This window comes from Asterias amurensis, chromosome 14 (genome assembly GCF_032118995.1).
Source record: "Asterias amurensis chromosome 14, ASM3211899v1".
Taxonomy (NCBI): domain Eukaryota; kingdom Metazoa; phylum Echinodermata; class Asteroidea; order Forcipulatida; family Asteriidae; genus Asterias; species Asterias amurensis.
The window spans coordinates 5,164,012-5,185,845 of NC_092661.1; the positions used below are offsets into that span (position 1 = coordinate 5,164,012).

Sequence of the window (21,834 nt, forward strand, 5' to 3'; positions counted from 1 at the left end):
TGGTCAAAACGTATCACGTAACAATGTTACATATTCATAAGTGAATACATTTACATATCAGGCGACTGCGACATCGTCAAGTCCCTGTCCCGCATGCGGAACAGGTTTGGGAATGCAGAGCATCACAAAACAGTAGTTTCCTGGGGATGGCACGGGATTGGGACTTGAGTCAAGTCTAGTATCTGACCTACATGATGGCGTCTGTGGGGGTGCGTGTGTGTGTGCGTGACGCTGCGGAGCGTACTCAGTCACTCCGATAATATTCTCTTCAACCAGCGAGGTTCACCATCTACTAAATAGCTCATGTTACACTTGCAATGAATCAGTTCCTTTCTTTTGTTAATAATGGATAAAGACAGGGGCCAAAAACAACTCATAATTTTCTCTCTTTGAAAAAAGATATAATATTTCTTTTTTCAATATTATTGAAAACGGGACAAACATAATTGCCGGTTGGGAAATAAAGTCTATGTAGAAAATTAATACGAATTGTTGGTAAACACAGTATATTGTATGTACCACAATTTAATTAAGGGAATAAAAGGGTAGCGACGAGTTCTTACACGGCCGTTTAAAGCCGGCAGGGTTGGATTGCCGTGTGATAAAGGCCCGAGACGAAGGCGAGGGCATTTAGCGCACGGCAACGACCCTGCAAGGTTTTAAACGGACGTTTAAGAACGAGTCACTATACTCTTTTATTCCCATTCAAAAATGCCCTATTGTTAAAAAACGTAAAAAAAAATAATAATAATGCAATTACAGACACTTTGACAGTTGAAAATTCGATGTTTGAAATATTTGTTTCAAAAACTTTGTCTGTTGCGCTAGGGTTGTGTGTACTGTTACTGTTTCAACAGTCTATAGCTACTGAATCCGGCTCGGGTAATTATCGCATCCATACTGCAACCGGTATTAACAGAGTGTTTAAAACCGGCCAAGCACATTATTATTTATTCCCTTATACCAAAACTCTTCTGCACATGCCGGTGTAGGCATGTTAGGTAGGTAACCTTTTTGAAGATAGGGAAGCTTTTTACTGGGAACCTTTTTGATGGGGTTTGGCTACCAGATACAAATTAGAAAAGTAGGCGAAACAACATGTTGGTAAATTTATCGTTTATAGCAAGTGTTGAGTTCATTATTGATTAAGTGGTCCTTGAGTCAAATATACCTCGGCAAGTGGAGAGCGAACTGACATCAATAAATTTACGGTGATGTGTCAGTTGGTTCACTTCTGCACAGCTCAATTTATTGATAGAAATTTCACAAATAATTGAGGCGAGAAGTGTGTGCATCAAAGTGAAATAACGTTTTAGAGTTGTAGTGCGTCATCTATAGAGCAACAAATGAAACAAATTTGTTTACTTTCGTTTGTGGGTGGAAATTGTTGGCATTTTCCTGAGGCCCACAACTGTGTTTTACTGCAGTATTGAAGTATTGCGGGGTAAATCAAACTATTTGGAGTTATATCCAAGCCACAACGCATTTCACAGACTGAAGGTCTGTCTAGGATTTTTTTATAGCATTTGAAAAGACAAGTAAGTAGATATAAAGTTGTTTTGGCTTTTTAATTTGCGTATTAATTATTGTTTACATATCTGTACTCAGGTTTAATATCTTTGTTTAGTTTATACTGAACTAATGAAACACATAACAAACAGCAATCCAGTGAAGTTGAAGTTGGAACAAACAACTTCTATGAACAACCTTGTTATGTTCTCTTCCTTGTAGCCCTTTACCTAGAGCGACTTGCATACAAAAAAGTAAAACGAAAAGTAAAAATAGGGTAAGGACTTTTGAAATGAATATAATTTGCAACACATCGAGCACGAAGTCAAATAATAATATTGCAATACTGGTCTAGCCACGGACTACTGCATACACCAAGCAGCCTGGCTGATCATCTGCTTTCAAGTATCCAGCCTTTACATCGTAGAGCCTGCACTGACCAGAAGTCATGTCGTAGTCGAAAGACCAACACTCGTTAGTTATCTTGCAACGCATGAAACATTGCATGGGTGACTTCATGTGAAGGACCGACAGAGGGCGTGCATCTGATACTTCTTTGTCCACAAACATCAATGTGGACATGCAGGTGATGGAGACCGACGGGTCCGCGATCATTGCTGCTGTAGACATGGCTGAAAAGTAAAACCAAACAGCTTACAATAGTAGCAACGAAAATATGGTGTTCTGGTAGATTGCAAACAAAAATGCAAAAAATGCAGCAAACTATCGGTCAAACCGGCAGCAGCAAAACAACCAAAATGAGCAGTAGACTCATATAGGTTGAGGTTGATGCTCTGATCTTTAATTAGCAACTATGGTGCAATGATTTTAAGATTCTGTTAACCAAATAATAACAGCAAATGCCACAACAGAGTTAGTTTATCATTCCTGATGAGGTGCCGAATAAAACCCCACCCCACAGTAGTGTGGGTGGGTCTACGAGCGAATACTTTCCTGTAGAGCGAATACTACAATTGCATTGTTCCCTATGCCGGCAGGCAAAAAGCTAAGAGTTTTACACACAATAGCGCCCTCAAGAGTCCTATCCCTGACGCCCTGTGACATGCGCACACCGTCGGCGTCCTCTTTTTCGTCAAGCGTTACGCGCCTAAGTACTCAAGAAACCACTCGTATAGTGGGGTAGGAGGGAGGGTGCTCTACAGGTAAGTATTCGCTCGTACACCCAACCACACTACTGTGGGGTGGGGTCTACTTCACTCTACTTACCTGTAGAGCGAATACTACAATTGCATAGACTCGCACCGAGTAGGCGGTGGGTATACGCAGGCTATCGTATGTCTACAGGGGCGTAGGACACGGGGTGTGCCTAAGAACCCCAACGGAGGGCCCTAGCTCGCCCGCCGGTAAGCGGGTGCCAAGGGGTCAGAGGCGGGCTTCGCAACAGGGGGCCGGACCATGATAAACAGGTCGGTCTAGGCGCGTGGAACTGCGAGAACGACGCGCGCGGCCCTGGGGGCCCGCGAATCGTGCGCAAGACCTTAGGGGGGTATCGCCATTATGGGGTAAAAACATAATAGGTACACCTCGTTAAATGTCCAATGCACATAGGTAATATATAAATTATTACATGTATAAGAGAGGAAAGTGGACTCACCAGTTAGCGTTTCTGTGAAACTTGACTGGCCGTCTTCAGCACTTCTCTCCCGGCTCTGCCGTCTGCCTTGAGGACATCCTTCAGGTAGAGCTCGCTGAAGGTGTTAGGACACTTCCAGCAGGCCTCCTTGGTGATATCTGCTTTAAAGAAGGCCCAAGAGGCAGCTACCCCCCTAACGTCATGCGCCCGAATCGTATTCTCGGTCGCCGGCCAGCCGCCCGGCACGGAGCGGATGGCGGTCACGATCCATCGTGAGATGGTGCACGGTGACGCCGGCCGAAAGGGCGGTGTTGTCGTCACGAACAGGTTCTTATGGTCCGTACGAAGCGACTTCGTACGATTCACATACCACTTTAGTGCCCGGACGGGGCACCACAGTTTGTCCTTCGCCTCTGATGAAAAGGAGTTAATGTCCGGGACAAAAATGTCCGTAGGCGTGAAGGAACTTGACTGGTTCTTGGTTAAAAAGCCGGTCGTGGGGACCAAGCGGATGCCGCCTGGTTCCCATCGGATATGTCCGGTCAGTACCGACAGGGCGTGCAGCTCACTGCGCCGTCGCGAAGTAGCGACGGCCAGGAGAAACGCCAACTTAACGGAGAGCTGCAGTAGTGTGGAGCAATCCATAGGCTCGTAGGGAGGCCCTGCTAAGGTTGACAGAACGTCGAACAGGTCCCAAGACGGGACGAGTTTGCGTTCTGGGGGACGGGTGAAAAACATCCCCTTGATCAACTGGCTAAGGTTGTCTGAGATGGAGGAACCGTCTGGGAATCAGGGGTGGATCGCGGCGATAGCCGACCTGTAATTTCTGACCGTACCGGTCGTCAGGCCGCTATCTAGGAAATATACCAGGAAATCCCCCACCTCCCCTACAGAAGTATTGGTAGGATGGAGGGATTCCCGGCCACACCATTTAAAGAAATGGCGTAGTCGGCTGTTGTATACCTTCCTGGTGGAGGCCCGTCGTGACTGGGCTGCGATTGTTGCAGCCCGTTGCGAAAGGCCTGCTGAGCGGAGGGATCGCGTGACAGCACCCAGCACGTCAGGTGAAGATCCCCCGGAGCCTGCTGGACCATCCCCGAACTGGGCTGATACAGGAGATCCGCTCGTCCTGATAGGATCACCGGACGGTGGACCAGTAACCTGACGAGTCGTGGGAACCACGGTTGGCGGGGCCAGAACGGGGCTATGAGGAGGACCCGGCAATCCTCCTGCTTGATCTTGGTCAGAACCCGAGAAACGAGCGAGATGGGTGGGAACGCATAGGCCAGTAGGCCGACCCATTGTACTGATAGAGCGTCGATCCTCCACGCGTTGGGGTCTGGGCCCCTTGCGCAATAGATCGGCAACTGGTGGTTCGCATGGGAGGCGAACAGGTCCACGTGTGGCTGGTCGATCAGGTGGAAGAGCGACCGAGCCACCTGTGGGAGAAGGGACCACTCCATGGGGGCAATCCAGCCCCTTGAGAGAGCGTCGGCTGTGACATTCTCTACGCCCGGAATGTGGACTGCTGATAGTGCTGTTCCCAGCTGTGTGCACCAGTGGATGAGATCCCAGGCCAGTGCACACAGGCGTCTCGACCGGGTGCCCCCCTGGTGATTGAGGTAGGCCACGACTGTGGCGTTGTCGCATCTCACCAGGACCGCACGGCCCCTGACGTCTGACTGGAAATGTCGTAGTGCGTTGGAGACTGCCAACATTTCCAGGACGTTGATGTGGGCCGATCGGAACCCCACACGCCTGCGATTTGACGCGGTCGGAGGGTTGCCCCCCGCCGAGGAGTGACGCGTCCGTCGTGACGGTCACCGACGGCGGGGGCAGACGAAAAGCCCGGCCCTGCGAGATGTTCGCATCGGCTAGCCACCAGCGAAGGTGGGGGACTAGCCAGGGCGTGGTCGGCACCGGGTGGTGGATCCGGTGACGGATGGGCCTGTAAAAGGAGAGCAGGTGAAGTTGAATGGGCCTCATCCTCAACCTGCAAAAGTCCACCAAATCCACCATGCTGGCCATAAGGCCCAACAGCCTGAGCCAGGCCAGTGCTGGGGCCACCACTGCCGGGAGGAAGAGAGAAACGCAGTAGGCGTTCCTCCGAAGGGCAGGTCAATCCCCTGCGCAGGTTGAGGGACGCACCAAGAAAGGTGGGAACCTGCGAGGGGATAAGGTGGATTTCTCGGTATTGATTATGAATCCGAGGTCGGAGGTCAGGCGCCAGGTATATTGGAGCACTGCCTCCGTCTTCTCCCAAGAACGGCCCACGACCAACCAGTCGTCCAGATATACAAATATCATGATGCCCGCCTCCGCAGTGCCTCTCCGATTGTCTTTACAATCCGGGTGAACATCCGAGGTGCGGTGGAGAGTCCGAATGGGAGCACCGCAAATTCGTACAGGGTATCGTTGTATAGAAAACGTAGGAATTTCAGGTCGAGACTCGCCGCCCATGCGGGCGTCACTATGGAACTCAGTATAGTCCTGAGCGTCTCCATACGGAAACGCTTCGGACGGATGAACTTGTTGAGGGGTTTCAAGTTCAAAATCGGGCGCCACATGCCAGCCTCCTTCTTGGGAGTCAAGAAGAAGGTTGACATGAAGCCTGTCTGAGTCCCAGAACCGGGGACGATACGCACCGCCCCCTTGAGGAGGAGGGCGTTCATTTCCCCCCCGAGGGAGCGGCGCTTTGCTAAGTCGGACGGAACGGGTGTCGGCCGGCTGAGCATGTCCGACGGGGGGGTCCTCGTAAACTCGAGGTCACTTGCCCCCAGGACCCCAGAAAATTCCGGAGGCGGCCCCCCATGGGTCCGTCGGTGGGAGGCCGCTCGGAGTTTGTCAAGTCACTTGCGCCACGCCCCGGTATATCGGGGGGCGGGCGCTCGGAAACCACGACCCGACTGGGTGCGTGGTTGGCCAGGTTGAGTCTGTGGGTAGCGTGAGCCCGCCGTGCCACGAAAACTGCCACGGGCCGCCTTTTGTGGGCGGCAACGGGGGATGACGAAAGATGGCTGTTTCCTTACCTTGTTACCCACGGCCTTAGGCGGGGCAGGAGGCTTTTTCAGATTGATTTCGTGCGTGGCTTTGAGGCGCTTCACTTCAGCCTCCATGGACGTCGTCGCCAGGGTCGTTATCTTTGTGAACTGGTCGAGGATGGAACAAAGACCATTGTCCAAACAATGAAGGGCCGCAATCATCATGTCCGCCGGCACCATGTTTTCCACGTCGCACCCCTGCTCCAGATATTCTGATAAGAGCAGGAGAAAGGATGTTGTGCGCATACCCATGCGCGCCGAAGAATCCATTTTCCGGGCGACGTCCGCCAATTTGCCGCGGATCTTGTCCGCAGCTTGGAAGACGACGATCCCCTGTCCGCGACCAGCTTGTCGGAGGCTGAGTCCGGTAGGACGGGAGTGGCGAAATATTTTTCAAAATCCGCTGGAGGGAAACGGTAGTACGGCTCCGTACGTTTGGAGTATGGGGTCCATTTCTTCGTTCCCATTACCCCATCCATCCGGTCGCTGCACACCCGATCTAGGGGCATCAACGGGAAGGGTTTAGTTGCACCCGTTGCGGGGCTCGCCCTCTTCTTGAACGATTGGCGTTCGTCGGAGGGGGGCTCCGGCTCACAGGGGAGATTCAGAACTCTTATCATGTCTCTCTGTACCGTGCGTAGCTCGGTCTCGGAGACTGACAACCGTTGGATGGTGCTGAGCAACTCGTCCTCCTCATTGGCCGAGTCGGCCGAGTCGGAGGGACGAGATGTCATCGAGGAACGAGATTCTGAACCAGCATCATCACGGCGCCCGTGGTCGGACTCAAAGGCCGCCGACGGGTGCAGACTGATGCATGGCGGGCCCCCCTGAGGGGGTCCTCATTGGGTGGTAGCCACACGCCCCTGAACGTATGGGTTAGCGGGCGGTTGTGGCAAACCCGGGGGGGGGGGGAATCCGGCGCACGGCTAGCCGTGTGGGGGAGTCCCCGTTGGCCCGGTGCAAGCCACCCATGGCCGTGTTGACTTTGGGGCACCGGTTCGGTGGCCAAGTCAGACGGGCCTTGTCCACCACCCTCGCGACGACCCATAATTGAGGCCGCGAGGGTGTGAAAAGCTTCCAAAAATTCTTCCCTCGAGATCGGGTCCCCACCCTTGTGACGTTTGTCACGGTGGGGACGATCGGAGGTAGAGCCGCTCGAGCTGGGACTACGAGGGCGGGCTTTCTTGCCCTTTTTGGAGGGGCGTCCCCGAGCCGACTCCGATGTAGTATCGGAGGGCGGCTGCGGGGCGGGAATACCCGAGCAGCGGGTAAACCCTGAAGTGGAGGCCGACCCTTCGGAACGTAGCGTTCCGACGGGGCCCCAAGGGGTCTGTACCCCGTTGCCAATCTCCCTGGCAACCGCCAGCGCCCCGAGCCCGATAGCGCAGGCTGCCTGGTCGGGGCGGCGGTACAAAAGGCCATCCCTGGGCACCGCGGTACTTGCGTGTGCACTGTGGGGGGCCGGGTGCACCGAGCCGTGGAGAGGTAATTTCTCCGGCTGTGCATACCCTGTACTCAACCCTGGGTGCACCGAGCCGTGGAGGGGTACCCCCTCTGGCTGTGCGTGCCCCGCTGGCTGGCCTGGGATCGATGGGGCGGGCCCCGTAGTGGAGTCCCGCTTACCAACTCGTCCCTTCTTGGGTGTCGCCCCGGTACTAGGCAATTTTTTGGCCTTACCGGGGCGTTTCCCCTTCTGTCGGGCGGATCCCGGCGGAGACGGTGAGACCGTAAGGTCCCCCGCTCGGCCGGTTACAGATCCGTCAGCCCCGGCAGCCGGCGATGGCTGAGGGGGCTGACTGGGAGATTGCTTTGGCGGCGACGTAATGTCACCGTCGCAATCCCCCGAGGACTCGGGCTGTCTCGGAGGGATGTAGGTCCCCCCTACGTCGACAAGCCCTGTCCTCCCGATTTCTTATAACTCATAATTAAATCTCACTCTAGAATTTCTCAACAACTCTACTAGAAATTCTCAACACTTACAGACTATCCTGCTATCGGATATCTGCTAAACTACACTCTTATTTTAGCTAAAAGGGGCAAAGAAATCTACCGTAATACGGACAATCACGTACTTACGTCCGCTACCTTTGCCGGCTAAGAGAAAAAGAGGACGCCGACGTGGTGGGCATGTCACAGGGCATCGGGGATAGGACTCTTGAGGGCGCTATTGTGTGTAAAACTCTTAGCTTTTTGCCTGCCGGCATAGGGAACAATGCAATTGTAGTATTCGCTCTTCAGGTAAGTAGAGTGAAGTAGACCAATTGTTTTTTTTTTCATTAAAAACCAACATGGTTTACTTTCATTTGTCTTCGAAATTTTGTCCCCTTCTTTTTCTTCTTACTTGTTGATTGAGGGCAGTATTCCAGTGGGTACTCTTCGACCATCACTTCGCACAGTGTTATGAGGTTGTCCTCATATCCATTCATATGATCTTTGTCGTCCACGCTGACGTACTGCGCAATCACGGGAGGGTCACACAAAAACTGTATGTGTGCCCCAGGGATCGATGCTTGGACCGATGTCACTGGTAACCCACAGGCGGCATTGTTGAAAATGTCGCTCTCTATGCCTGCTCTAACGACAGCACCAATCAGTCGATTATCTGCCAATGAAAAATCATTTCTTATAAACTCATTTCAGTTCAGGATGCATTGTTGACAAATGCATTGCAAACATGACACCAAATTAAACGACACGTTGGGGTTAGCCACCACCGATAGGCATTGCAGTGTAATCATTGATTGTGTTAATGATAAAGATCTAGGTGGATTTTTTCTAATCAGAATGATCTTAAGTTCCTTTTGTCTGCGAAGCAAAAAAAAAACAGATAAAAACTTTGCCAGAAAATACTCGTTAGTATAGCGTAATGTAGGTATTCATAATAAAACGTCATCGTTTGTATCATCAACAAACCCACTCATGGAACTTTTATTGTCACAGAAAGTCCGTCAGTGTGCATGTAGACCTTTTCGAATCACGTCGTGCATTGGCCTAATGTCATGGCTCTGCTTGTTCTGAGCACCAAATCGGCACTCGCGGAAGCAAGGAATAGGGGACTTTCGGGACGCTTGGTGGCAGCAGACTTACCAGGTAAAATCCATTGTTCTCGGTAATGTGCGCATGCTCAGAACTACGTTAACAATGAACATTTACCTTAAAGGTGTGCGTTCAAAAGTCTTTTATTCCAGGCGTATTCACGAGTTTGCGGGGAGTTTTGGCTTGTGTGTGTGCGTACTCCACGTAGGCATTCTACGCATAGCAATTCGGCGCTTTAGCGTGAACGGAGAACGGTGAGCGTAAGCGCAGAATCCGGCGGTCAGCAGAGCCATGAAATCGGGCCCTGGTCTAGCTTGCGATCGAATTTGTTCGCTAGCTAGGTCAGCAGGCACCTCATTCCAGTCATACCTTCCTAAACTTCCTTTCAGCCGTGCCGGTATCACTCCGCACAAGATCGAGTGATAAATATCACAATTGAGAAGTACATTTCAAACTAACTTTTACTTTAATTGAACATTTTCCGTTTTGATAATCACATGAACAGGTCCTCTTTGGTAAAAAGTTTAAATAAATTTAGAAAGTTATCGCTGATTATCAGATACCTCGGCTTTATAACCCAAGATCGCGCCAGTCATATCAAAACGTTTCAAAGTATTAACTTTTAGAACTTACTATAGCTGTCTCCTCTGTTGACAAGGGTGATACGACCGAGGCGGTGGTTTGCTCCCAGGTCCACCTTCCACCAGGGATGGGAATTTATGCCTACAACAAGAACGAATTTAAGAGAGTTCTGGATTACATACTGATGTTGAAAACCTTATGGTATCGATGGTGTATAACCACAAACAAACACGCAGTTTTGACTACTGTGTTCCCACGAAGTGATCTGTTGACCTTTTGAAGCATTAGTACGAAGGCCCATTAGTGCCAGCAAAAAATAAAATTCAAATCCGTTATTACGGATTCGCAATCCGTTATTAGGGATTAGTAATCCGTTATAACGGATTTGCAATCCGTTATTAACGGATTAACAATCCGTTATTACGGATTTGCAATCCGTTATTACGGAAAAGTAATCCGTTATTACGGATTAGTAATCCGTTATTACGGATTAGTTATCCGTTATTATGGATTAGTAATCCGTTATTACGGATTAGTAATCCGTTATTACGGATTCACAATCTGTTATTACGGATTAACAATCCGTTATTACGGATTTGTAATCCGAAATTACGGATTCCCTCGAGGATCCCCCGAGGGCGCTATGTGCTGGTTACTCAGCCTAGAGTGCAGTGGTTTGATTGACGCAATTTTGTGGAGTCAAAGATTTGACACCACCAAAATGACGAACAGTGTTACTTCACGTAGTATAAAGAAAATCACACAAAATGGCATTGTGTGCGGTCATAACATTATACTTTAAGAATCAGTTCAGGTAAATAATTGACATACTTGCTCACGGTCAAATTTTTTTTATACTTTGTAGGTGGAAGGGCCTTTGGGTGCAAATAAACAAAATTGCATTTTCAATTCCACATATAGCCCGTTGCCATGGTGATTTTGTTTTTTGGCCATTTTAGGCGGATTTTGGGGTCTGAAAAACTGTTTTTTAGCTCATTTTTACAACTCCACCCCACCAAAATGCAAAATTATTTCAAAAAACCTTGTATATCACTACAAAGTATCATCCTTGGCCTTCCTTTCAGAAAAACAATTATTGCTTTAAATATCACCCTTGTGCTATTTTTGCATCGTTTATTACAGTATGTTTGCAAAATCGCCATTTTTACCCTATTTTTGGACTCAAAATGTCAACTTGCCAGGGGTCTCAGAAAATTTTCCTTTCGGCTGTGATCAGGGCCAACATTGGTCTTTTCATATCTGGTGTGAAAAACTTGGGCAATTGTATCCTGTTGTGACAGTACTGCCTCAAAACTAGACTTTTTTCCCCAAAACGTGAAAAAATGCTTTTTAAGGGTCTTTTCAAATAATGTTGACATACGTGTCCACGGTGAAAAAAAAAGGAATATTTTTCTTATACTTTGTGGATGGTAGGAACTTGGGTTCCAAATAAACAAAATTTACATTTCAAATCATTATACAATACGCAGGCTGCAATACGTTGCCATGGTAACAGTTCATTTGTGTTTAGGCCACTTTAGGCCGATTTGGGGGTCTGAAAAACTGTTTTTTAGTTAATATTTACAACTCCACCCCACCAAAAAACACAAATATTTCATAAAACCTTTTACATCACTACAAAGTATCATCCTTGGATTTACTTGAGTCAAAAATTATTGCTATAAATTTCACCCTTGTGCTATTTTCAGAACGTGCATTAGAGTATGTTTTTCGAACTTGCAAAATCAACTTTTTTACCATATTTTTTGCCCTCAAAATTTCATTTTTTCAGGGGTTTCAGAATATTTTCCTTTCGGTTTTGATTAGGGCCAAAATTGATCTTTTTATTTCTGGTAAGAAAAACTTGGGCAAATGTATCCTGTGACAGTACTGTCTCAAAAATATACTTTTTTTCTCAAAACAGAAAAATGCATTTTGAATTGTTTTTTTCTTCATATTGAATTTATAACATTATAAAGTACTAATTCTATCAATCCTGCAGCCCTTGCTAAGCACTCTGTAGGCTTAGTGGATTACCCAACATTGATCAGGAACTATTGATGACATAAATTTTAGAATTTGGTGGCCCAGCCCCAATCATATTCCTTGACATTGCATAAAACAATGTTTTGTGAATAGCGCCTCTTTTTTTAAAGTGTTCCCTTTCGGTTGTGATTGGGGCGATTATTGGTGTTTTCATGTCTTCTGGGGAGAAACACTTGGGTTTATTGTATCCTGTTGTGACACTACCTGCCTCAAGTATAGTAATTTTTTTCAAAAACAATGTATGCTTGTAAAAATCTGGCACTGTTTCCATGCCCTTTGAGTATTGAGTACAAAGTTTTTATTTAAACATAATGGTATCCAGCCAAGCCATAACCAATGCTTTGCCACTGAGAGTTCTTGATTTGGCTACTTTACCTATTGTACAGGTACATGTATGATTCCCATTGCAAGTAGCGTGCAATGAGCATTATTTACAAGTTGTCTTTAATACAGGGCCTACTCTCCTTGGTCCCTGCCTGCTACCAAATGTAAAACTTTTCATAGAGATAGAGATCATGAACAATAGAGTTTCTGTGCTGCAGATGGTTTGGAGCATCGAATCATGTCCAACACAAATGTGGGAAATTAAAAAGCCTTCGCTTAAAAGTGTTGGAAAAATTTTGCCAAGATCTTATTAAAAACAATGATACTAACGATTTGTAAGATGAACGTAAGAGATCATTTAAAAGGAACACGTTGCCTGGGATCGGTCAATTTGGTCTTTGAAATGCGTTTGTAACAGTTTGTTATAAAATGCATACGTTAGAAAGATGTTTTTGAGTGATACTTGTGTGGATCATTGTTTTCTACTTTTAAAATATCTTTCTAATCATATGCATTTTGTAATAAACGGTTACAAACGCTTTTCAAAGACCAACTCGACCGATCCAAGGCAAAGTGTTCCTTTAATGAAACAACATTGACAGAAGTTGTAAATACTTGCACCTGCTCAACCTAAATTAGTAAGATGCAATTGCAGTAACAAAAGTTTATTAATCCTAGTTTAATTATTTTTTCCATTCGCTATCTTACTAATTCATATTTGGTATATATATCTCTGAGAACGATCAACAAAAAACATTGTCAAACATTACCTGCTGAATTGTTTATCACGTAACCAACTCTGTTATTGCTTGCAACAGTACAATTGAAAGGAACCCCACCATGGGTGAGGGAACTGCTTACAGAAGGCTTAAGCAGGTGAATGGCCATTTAGATACTTTGGAGACAGTATTTCCCCCTGCGCACTTTTAGAGCCTCTTTGTTCTGATGGGGATGAAAATGTTTAGTTTGGTAGCAGGCAGGGGACCAAGGAGACTGTTTTAAGGCCATGTATAGACAACTTGTAAAGAATGCTCATCGCACTACTTCTCTTCTTGCAATGTGAATCATACCTGGGCCCAATTTCATGGCTCTGCTTACCGCCGAATTCTGCGCTTACAATTGCGATTCCCCGCTTGTGTGCAAGCGCCAAATTTCTGCGCTAGCCTTGTAAGCGTAAAATGCCTAGTAACTTGAAGTATGCACGCGCTGAAGGCAAAATTCGCCGCTAACCCGTGAAATACGCTTGCCGTAAGCACAAAATTGTGTGCTTACGGTTAGCAGAGCCATGAAATTGGGCCCTGGACAACTAGGTAAAGAAGTCATGACGAAACAAGAACTCTCAGTGGCAAAGCATGGTTGTGGCTCCAAAAAAAAACCGTTGTACTTGTTACTTTAAAGAGCATGGAAACAGGGTTTAACGATCATGCACGTTTTTGTGTTTTATCAATTCAAACTAAGGAATATCTTCAAAATGCATTTTTCTTGTTTTCGGAAAAATTACCATGTTTGATGCAGAAGTGTCACAACACCAAAGTGTTTCGCCCCAGCAGACATGCAAACCATAATGATAGCCCAATCACAACCAAAAGGGAAATATTCTGAGAACCAATAAAAATTAAGACAGCACAAACTTTCTTGATGTGCAAGGGGATTTAAAAAATAAGACTTTCAAAAAAGAGGCGCTGTTCACAAAACTTTGTTTTATGCAATGTCAAGAAATATGATTGGGGCAGGGCCAATGTGGGGCAAATTCTAAGATTTAGGTCATCAAGTCCTGATCAATGTTGGGTTATGCACTAAGCCTAGAGAGTGCTCATATGAAAAGCTGCTAGATTGATGGAATTATTACTTCTTTCTGTTATAAATTCAAAATGAAGCAAATAATTTCAAAATGCATTTCTCCATGTTTTGGGGGAAAAGGGTCTACTTTTGAGACAGCACTGTTACATCAGGATACAGTTGCCCAAGTTTTTCTTACTGGAAATGAGAGGACAAATTTTGGCCCTATTCAAAACCGAAAGGAAAATATTCTCCTGAACAAAATGAAATTATGAGGGAAAAATATGGTAAAAATGTTGATTTTGCAAGTTCTAAAAACATACTCAAATGCACCTTCTGAAAATAGCACAAAGGTGAAATTTGTAGCAATCATTTGTTGTCTCAAGTAAAGCCAAGGATGATAATTGGTAGTGATGGCAAAGGTTTTATGAAATGTTTTTGTTTTTTGGTGGGGTGGAGTTGTAAATATTAACTAAAAAACAGTTTTTCAGACCCCCAAATCGGCCTAAAGTGGCCCAAACACAACCGAACTGTTACCATGTCAACGTGTTATATTATGATTTGAAATGTTAATTTTGTTTATTTGGACCAAAGTCCCTATAACCATCCACAAAGGATTAGAAAAATATTCCTTTCTTTTTAAATATGGACACATGTCAATATTATGTGAAATAACCCTTAAAAAGGCATTTTTCACGTTTTGGGGAAAAAAGTCTAGTTTTGAGGCAGTACTGTCACAACAGGATACAATTGCCCAAGTTTTTCTCACCAGATATGAGAATACCAATGTTGGCCCTAACCACAGCCGAAAGGAACATTTTCTGAGACCCCTGGCAAGTTGACATTTTTGGGTCCAAAAATAGGGTAAAAATGGCGATTTTGCAAGTTCTAAAAGAATACTGTGATAAACGAGGCAGAAATGGCACAAGGGTGATATTTAAAGCAATAATTTTTTTTTCTCCAGGAAGGCCAAGGATGATACTTTGTAGTGATATACAAGGTTTTTTTTAAATAATTTTGCATTTTGGTGGGGTGGAGTTGTAAAAATGAGCTAAAATCCAGTTTTTCAGACCCCAAAATCGGCCTAAAATGGCCAAAAAACAAAATGAGCCGTAACCATGGCAACGGGCTTTATATGGAATTGAAAATGCAATTTTGTTTACTTGCACCCCAAGGCCCTTCCACCCACAAAGTATAAAAAAAATTCATTTTTTGACCGTGAGCAAATATGTCAACTATTTACCTGAACTGACTCTTAAAAACATCTTTCCAACCATAAATTTACTTCATAACATTCGCCAAATCCAGGGCAATGTGTACTGTTTTTAGGGACCGATTTCTGCAACGTTACATGTTAAATGTTAAGAGTCAGTTCAGGTAAATAGTTGACATAGTTGCTCACGGTCAAAAAATGATTTTTTTTTATACTTTGTTGGTGGAAGGGCCTTGGGGTGCAAGTAAACAAAATTGCATTTTCAATTCTATATATAGCCCTTTGCCATGGTTACGGCTCATTTTGTTTTTTGGCCATTTTAGGCCGATTTTGGGGTCTGAAAAACTGGTTTTTAGCTCATATTTACAACTCCACCCAACCAAAATGCAACATTATTTCAAAAAACCTTTTATATCACTACAAAGTATCATCCTTGGCCTTCCTTGAGAAAAAAAATTATTGCTTTAAATAACACCCTTGTGCTATTTTTGCATCATGCATTACAGTATGTTTTTAGAACTTGCAAAATCGACATTTTTACCCTATTTTTTGACCCCAAAATGTCAACTTGCCAGGGGTCTCAGAAAATTTTCCTTTCGGCTGTGATTAGGGCCAACAGTGGTCTTTCCATATCTGGTGTCAAAAACTTGGGCAATTGTATCCTGTTGTGACAGTACTGCCTCAAAACTAGACTTTTTTCCCCAAAACATGAAAAATGCCTTTTTAAGGGTCTTTTCACATAATATCGAAATACGTGTCCACGGTAAAAAAAAAGGAATATTTTTCTTATACTTTGTGGATGGTAGGATGGTAGGGACTTGGGGTCCAAATAAATAACATTTACATTTCAAATCATAATATAACACGTTGCCATGGTAACAGTACATTAACACATGTGTTTAGGCCACTTTAGGCCGATCTTGGGGTATGAAAAACTGTTTTTTTAGTTTATATTTACAAATCCACCCCACCAAAAAACAAAAATATTTCATAAAACCTTTTACATCACTACAAAGTATCATCCTTGGCTTTACTTGAGACAAAAAAATATTGCTAACAATTTCACCCTTGTGCTATTTTTAGAACGTGCATTAGAGTATGTTTTTAGAACTTGCAAAATCAACATTTTTACCAGATTTGTTGCCCTCAAAATTTCATTTTTTTCAGGGGTCTCAGAATATTTTCCTTTCGGTTTTGATCAGGGCCAAAATTTGTCTTTTTTATTTCTGGTAAGAAAAACTTGGCAAGTGTATCCTGATGTTAACAGTACTGTCTCAAAAATAGACTTTTTTCCTCAAACAGAAAAAATGCATTTTGAATTATTTTTTCTTCATACTGAATTTCTAACATTAAAAAGTAATAATTCTATCAATCTTGCAGCTTTTCCTTAGCACTAGTGGATTACCCAACATTTATCAGGAACTGTTGATGACCTTAATTTTAGAATTTGCCCGGCCCAGCCCCAATCATATTTCTTGACATTGCATAAAACAATGTTTTGTGAATAGCGCCTCTTCTTTTGAAAGTGTTCCCATTCGGTTGTTATTGGTGTTTTATTTCTTCTGGGTAGAAACACTGTGTTTATTGTATCCTGTTGTGACTGATCATGCCTTAAGTATAGTAATTTTTTCAAAAACAATGCATGCTTGTTAAAAATCTGGCACTGTTTCCATGCCCTTTGAGTACTGAATACAAAGTTTTTATTTAAACATAATGGTATCCAACCAAACCATAACCAATGCTTTGCCACTGAAAGTTCTTGATTTGGCTACTTTACCTATTATACAGGTATGATTCCCATTGCAAGTAGAGTGCGATGAGCATTCTTTACAAGTTGTCTTTAATACAGGGCCTACTCTCCTTGGTCCCTGCCTGCTACCAAATGTAAAACTTTTCTTAGAGACAGAGATCATAAACAATGTAGTTTCTGTGCTTGCGGCAGATGGTTTGGAGCATCGAATCATGTCCAACACAAATGTGGAAAATTAAAAAGCCCGCTTAAAAGTGTTGGAAAAGTTTGCCAAGATCTTATTAAAAACAATGATACTAACGATTTGCAAGATGAGCGTAAGAGATTATTTAAAAGGAACACGTTGCCTGGGATCGGTTAAGTTGGTCTTTGAAATGCGTTTGTAACGGTTTGTTTTAAAATGCATGGTTTTTGAGTGATACTTGTGTGGATCATTATATTCTACTTTTAAAATATCTTTCTAATCATAATGCATTTTTTAATAAACATTTACAAACGCTTTTCAAATACCAACTCGACCGATCCAAGGCAACGTGTTCCTTTAATGAAACAACATTGAAAGAAGTTGTAAAAACTTGCACCTGCTGAACATAAATAAGTAAGATGCATTTGCAGTAACAAAAGTCTATTCAGGCTAGTTTGATTATTATTTCCATTCACTATCTTACTAATTCATAATTATTATATATGTCTCTGAGAACGATCAACAAAAAACATTGTCAAACATTACCTGCTGAATTGTTTATCACGTTAAATAAACCAACTCTTTCATTGTTTGCAACAGTACAATTGAAAGGAACCCCACCATAGATGGGGGAACTGCTTACAGAAGGCCAAAGCAGGTGAATGGCCATTTATACTTTGGATACAGTGCTTGCTCACTTTTAGAGCCTCTTTGTTCTGATTGGGATGAAAATGTTTAGTTTGGTAGCGGGCAGGGGACCAAGAAGACTATTATAAGGCCATGTAAAGACAAGAACAGTAAAGATTGCTCATCGCACTACTTCTCTTCTTGCAATGTGTACCATACCTGTACAACTAGGTAAAGTAGTTATGACAAAATAAGATCTCAGTGGCTTAAAGAGCATGGAAACAGTGCCATATATTTTTAACAAGCATGCTCGTTTTTTTGTTTTTTATCAATTCAAACTAAGGGATAACTTCAAAATGCATTTTTATTGTTTTTGGAAAAATTACCATTTTTGAGGCAGAAGTGTCACAACAGGATACAATAAACCAAAGTGTTTCTCCCCAGTAGTCATGCAAACCATAATAATAGCCCAATCAAAACAAAAAGGGAAATATTCTGAGAACCAATAAAACATTAAAGACAGTACAAACTTTCTTGATGTGCAAGGGGAATTAAAAAATGTGATTTTCAAAAAAGAGGCGCTGTTCACAAAACTGTTATTTTATTTTATGCAATGTCAAGAAATATGATTGGGCCAGAGCCGGGGTGGGGCAAATTATAAGATTTAGGTCATCAACAAGTCCTGATCAATGTTTGGTAATGCACTAAACCTACAAAGTGCTTATAAAAAGCTGCCAGATTGATGGAATTATTGCTTACTTCTTCATGTTATAAATTCAAAATGAAGCAAATATTTCAAAATGCATTTCTCTATGTTTTCGGGGAAAAGGGTCTATTTTTGAGACAGTTCTGTTACATCAGGATACAATTGCCCGAGTTTTTCTTACCAGAAATAAAATGACAAATTATGGCCCTGATCAAAACCGAAAGGAAAATATTCTGAGACCCCTGAAAAATGGAATTTTGAGGGCAAAAAATATGGTAAAAATGTTGATTTTGCAAGCTCTAAAAACATACTCTAATGCACGTTCTTAAAATAGAACAAGGGTGAAATTTATAGCAATATTTTTTTTGTCTCAAGTAAAGCCAAGGATGATACTTTGTAGTGATGTAAAAGGTTTTATGAAATATTTTTGTTTTTTGGTGGGGTGGAGTTGTAAATATTAGCTTAAAAAAACAGTTTTTCATACCCCAAAATCGGCCCAAAGTGGCCTAAACACAAATGAACAGTTACCATGGCAACGTGTTATATTATGATTTGAAATGTTAATGTTGTTTATTTGCACCCCAAGTCCCTACCATCCACAAAGTATAAGAAAAATATTCCTTTTCTTTTACCATGGACACGTATGTCGATATTATGTGAAAAGACCCTTAAAAAGGCATTTTTCATGTTTTGGGGAAAAAAGTCTAGTTTTGAGGCAGTACTGGCCCAACAGGATACAATTGCCCAAGTTTTTGACACCAGATATGGAAAGACCAATGTTGGCCCTAATCACAGACGAAAGGAAAATTTTCTGAGACCCCTGGCAAGTTGACATTTTGGGGTCAAAAAATAGGGTAAAAATGTCGATTTTGCAAGTTCTAAAAACATACTGTAATGCATGATGCAAAAATAGCACAAGGGTGATATTTAAAGCAATAATTTTTTTTCTCAAGGAAGGCCAAGGATGATACTTTGTAGTGATATAAAAGGTTTTTTGAAATAATATTGCGTTTTGGTGGGGTGGAGTTGTAAATATGAGCTAAAAACCAGTTTTTCAGACCCCCAAATCGGCCTAAAATGGCCAAAAAACAAAATGAGCCGTAACCATGGCAACGGGCTATATATAGAATTGAAAATGCAATTTTGTTTACTTGCACCCCAAGGCCCTTCCACCAACAAAGTATAAAAAAAATTCATTTTTTGACCGTGAGCAACTATGTCAACTATTTACCTGAACTGACTCTTAAATGTTCAAAAAAAAAAAATAATTAAACAACTGTTCATGTTTTCATCATGATTTATTTGACTTGAAATCATAGTTTTTCTGTTAAGCAAATAATGAGCGTTTTCGGAAATTTGAAGGGTATATGCATGGATGACATGTAGATATATCATGACAAAAAATGCTTCACGGTGGAGACTCGACTTGATGTATTTCATTAAAACTACTCAGATATAATCAATGTCAATTTTGCCAACCAAGTGATGTTAGTTTGATTTTTATCCTTTTAATTATTTCACTCTGGGGACTGAGTAAGTCATTGGGTCACCCAGAAATAATGGAACTACAAACTGTCTTCTAATCATTGTTCTTATGACAGTTATATAAACGAAGACCTTCTCTAAAGCATCTTCCTTACACTTAACTCCGTCGGGATCTAAGATTCCTAAAGAGACGGCGGACAGTTCCCTGTCCAAATTGCGAATCCGTAATAACGGATTATAACGAATCCGTAATAACGGATTGCTAATCCGTAATAACGGATTATGAATCCGTAATAACAGATTGCGATGATCCGTAATAACGGATTGCTAATCCGTAATAACGGATTGCGAATCCGTAATAACGAATTGCGAATCCGTTATAATGGATTTGAAATTTATATTTTACTGGCGCTAATGGGCTTCCGTACATTAGCGAAGTTCCACGAAGTGATTGAGAGTTAAAAACTCGTTTTGGAATGCTTTCCACACCAATGTATTCAAGATTTACACTGACAGTTTATTTTGTAGTTGGTTGGTATTCGACAGAAGGAAAAAGTCGCATCTATGTCACAAAGTCCGACCAGGCCCTTTCAAAACTTCTGTCTTTTCATTGGTTTAGAGCGCGTCACATGATAGTTTTACTAGAAACCCCGCGGCCGTGTAGAAGCCGTTTGCTTGCATGGCGCGCGCAGTAGACCAAGACGTCGTTTTTACCCAACTCGAACCCGGTTGTGCATCTGTGTATCTAAAGATGCGCGTACGAATGTTACGTGTACGAGGCTGATAAATAATCATCAGTTCAACTGCGGTTGTCTCTAAACACGTAATTGCTTGCTAGGCCCTCGTCAGTTCTTAGGGGCAACCCACGATACGATACGAGTGTGCGGAGATAACAAAATCGAACAAAGTTTTAAAATGCGAGGCTCGTATGTTTGTTGCGCCGAGTAACACTCTCTTCTAAACCACCAATGTAATTTATAATTTGCATCTTCCAATTTGTTTATTTATTTAGACTTCAAACTTACCCGTAGTGGAGCAAGACCAGTGAAAGAAGTTTGTGTTTGTGTTGCCGTCAATTGCTCGTAATGCTGCTGTGTTACTTTGGTAGTCCGAGATCTGGCTGGCTTGCATCCCACGGAGATCCACCGCTGAAATTAACATGACTCAATTTTCAATAAAATGTTCGTTCAAGGGAGATCAACTTTTTGATAATTACACTTAAAGTTTATATTACAAACTTTTGAGAGACATTCCACTTTCATAAATCACATTGTGTTTTCCTTCTAAAGATAATTTTCCGTGTGTGCACATTTTGCTTTAAGGGTTTTCGGCGATATCTCAAGACGCAACCTTTTGAACGAAATGTTGACAAAGTCATGTAAGTTTTACGGTTTACATAATGTTAAACATTAATGACCGGTTCCGAAAACTGAATGTATACTTTGCCTCAAAGTATGTTGTGTTTGCTTTATTAGTGTTCACCTTTTAGTTTTACCGTTATTAATATACTTACCAGTGAGATTGAGGCACCAGCAGGATAGCGGGTAAAACCACGCGAGGATTCCAAAGAGAAATATCAACAGGTTTTTCTCTAGACACATTATACCCTCACAGTGAGCCATCCTTGCACCACACTAGACTAGTGCTATGTTTCTGAAATATCCTTTCAGTAGAGACTGAACGCGGTGTGTTTAATACAATCTGCCAGTATATGGCCGTCAACCAATAGGCGCTGGACTCGAGGGTCAAGTGTTTACTGGGGTGCTCGCCCCTGAATATTATGAGCGTAAAATATTGTAACTGCCAAAACAGAAAAAAGAAAATTGTACTTAGAATCATTGCAGCTAGTAATGGTTTGTTAACAATTTCGAGAAAGTATTCCCGTCGAGTTTAATGGTTTTTATATTGTTCACCCCCGAAAACCATGTGAATCAGAGAATTTAATTAAGGGCAGGTGT

The 21,834-nt window shown here is 43.1% G+C and overlaps 1 protein-coding gene across 1 annotated transcript; it reads right to left on the reverse strand.

Moving 5' to 3' along the window:
• Positions 1–1,860: 1,860 nt before the first annotated feature.
• LOC139947369 (pentraxin fusion protein-like) lies at positions 1,861–21,498 on the reverse strand. The gene is made up of 5 exons (XM_071945265.1): positions 21,390–21,498; positions 20,902–21,024; positions 9,814–9,903; positions 8,486–8,746; positions 1,861–2,129 (listed from the first exon to the last, which is right to left on the reverse strand). Exons 1-5 carry the CDS (start codon positions 21,496–21,498, stop codon positions 1,861–1,863), a joined length of 852 nt encoding a protein of 283 aa, XP_071801366.1.
• Between the last annotated feature and the right edge of the window lie 336 nt (positions 21,499–21,834).

Bases quoted from the DNA above. Each gene is read 5' to 3' on its own strand.
- LOC139947369 (XM_071945265.1), bottom strand. From the start codon at position 21,498: ATGGCTCACTGTGAGGGTATAATGTGTCTAGAGAAAAACCTGTTGATA. The intron at 21,025-21,389 runs GTAAGTATATTA...TGTTAATTTCAG, and splicing joins CTGGTGCCTCAATCTCACTG to CGGTGGATCTCCGTGGGATG. The intron at 2,130-8,485 runs GTAAGAAGAAAA...CCATGTCTACAG, and splicing joins ATACTGCCCTCAATCAACAA to CAGCAATGATCGCGGACCCG.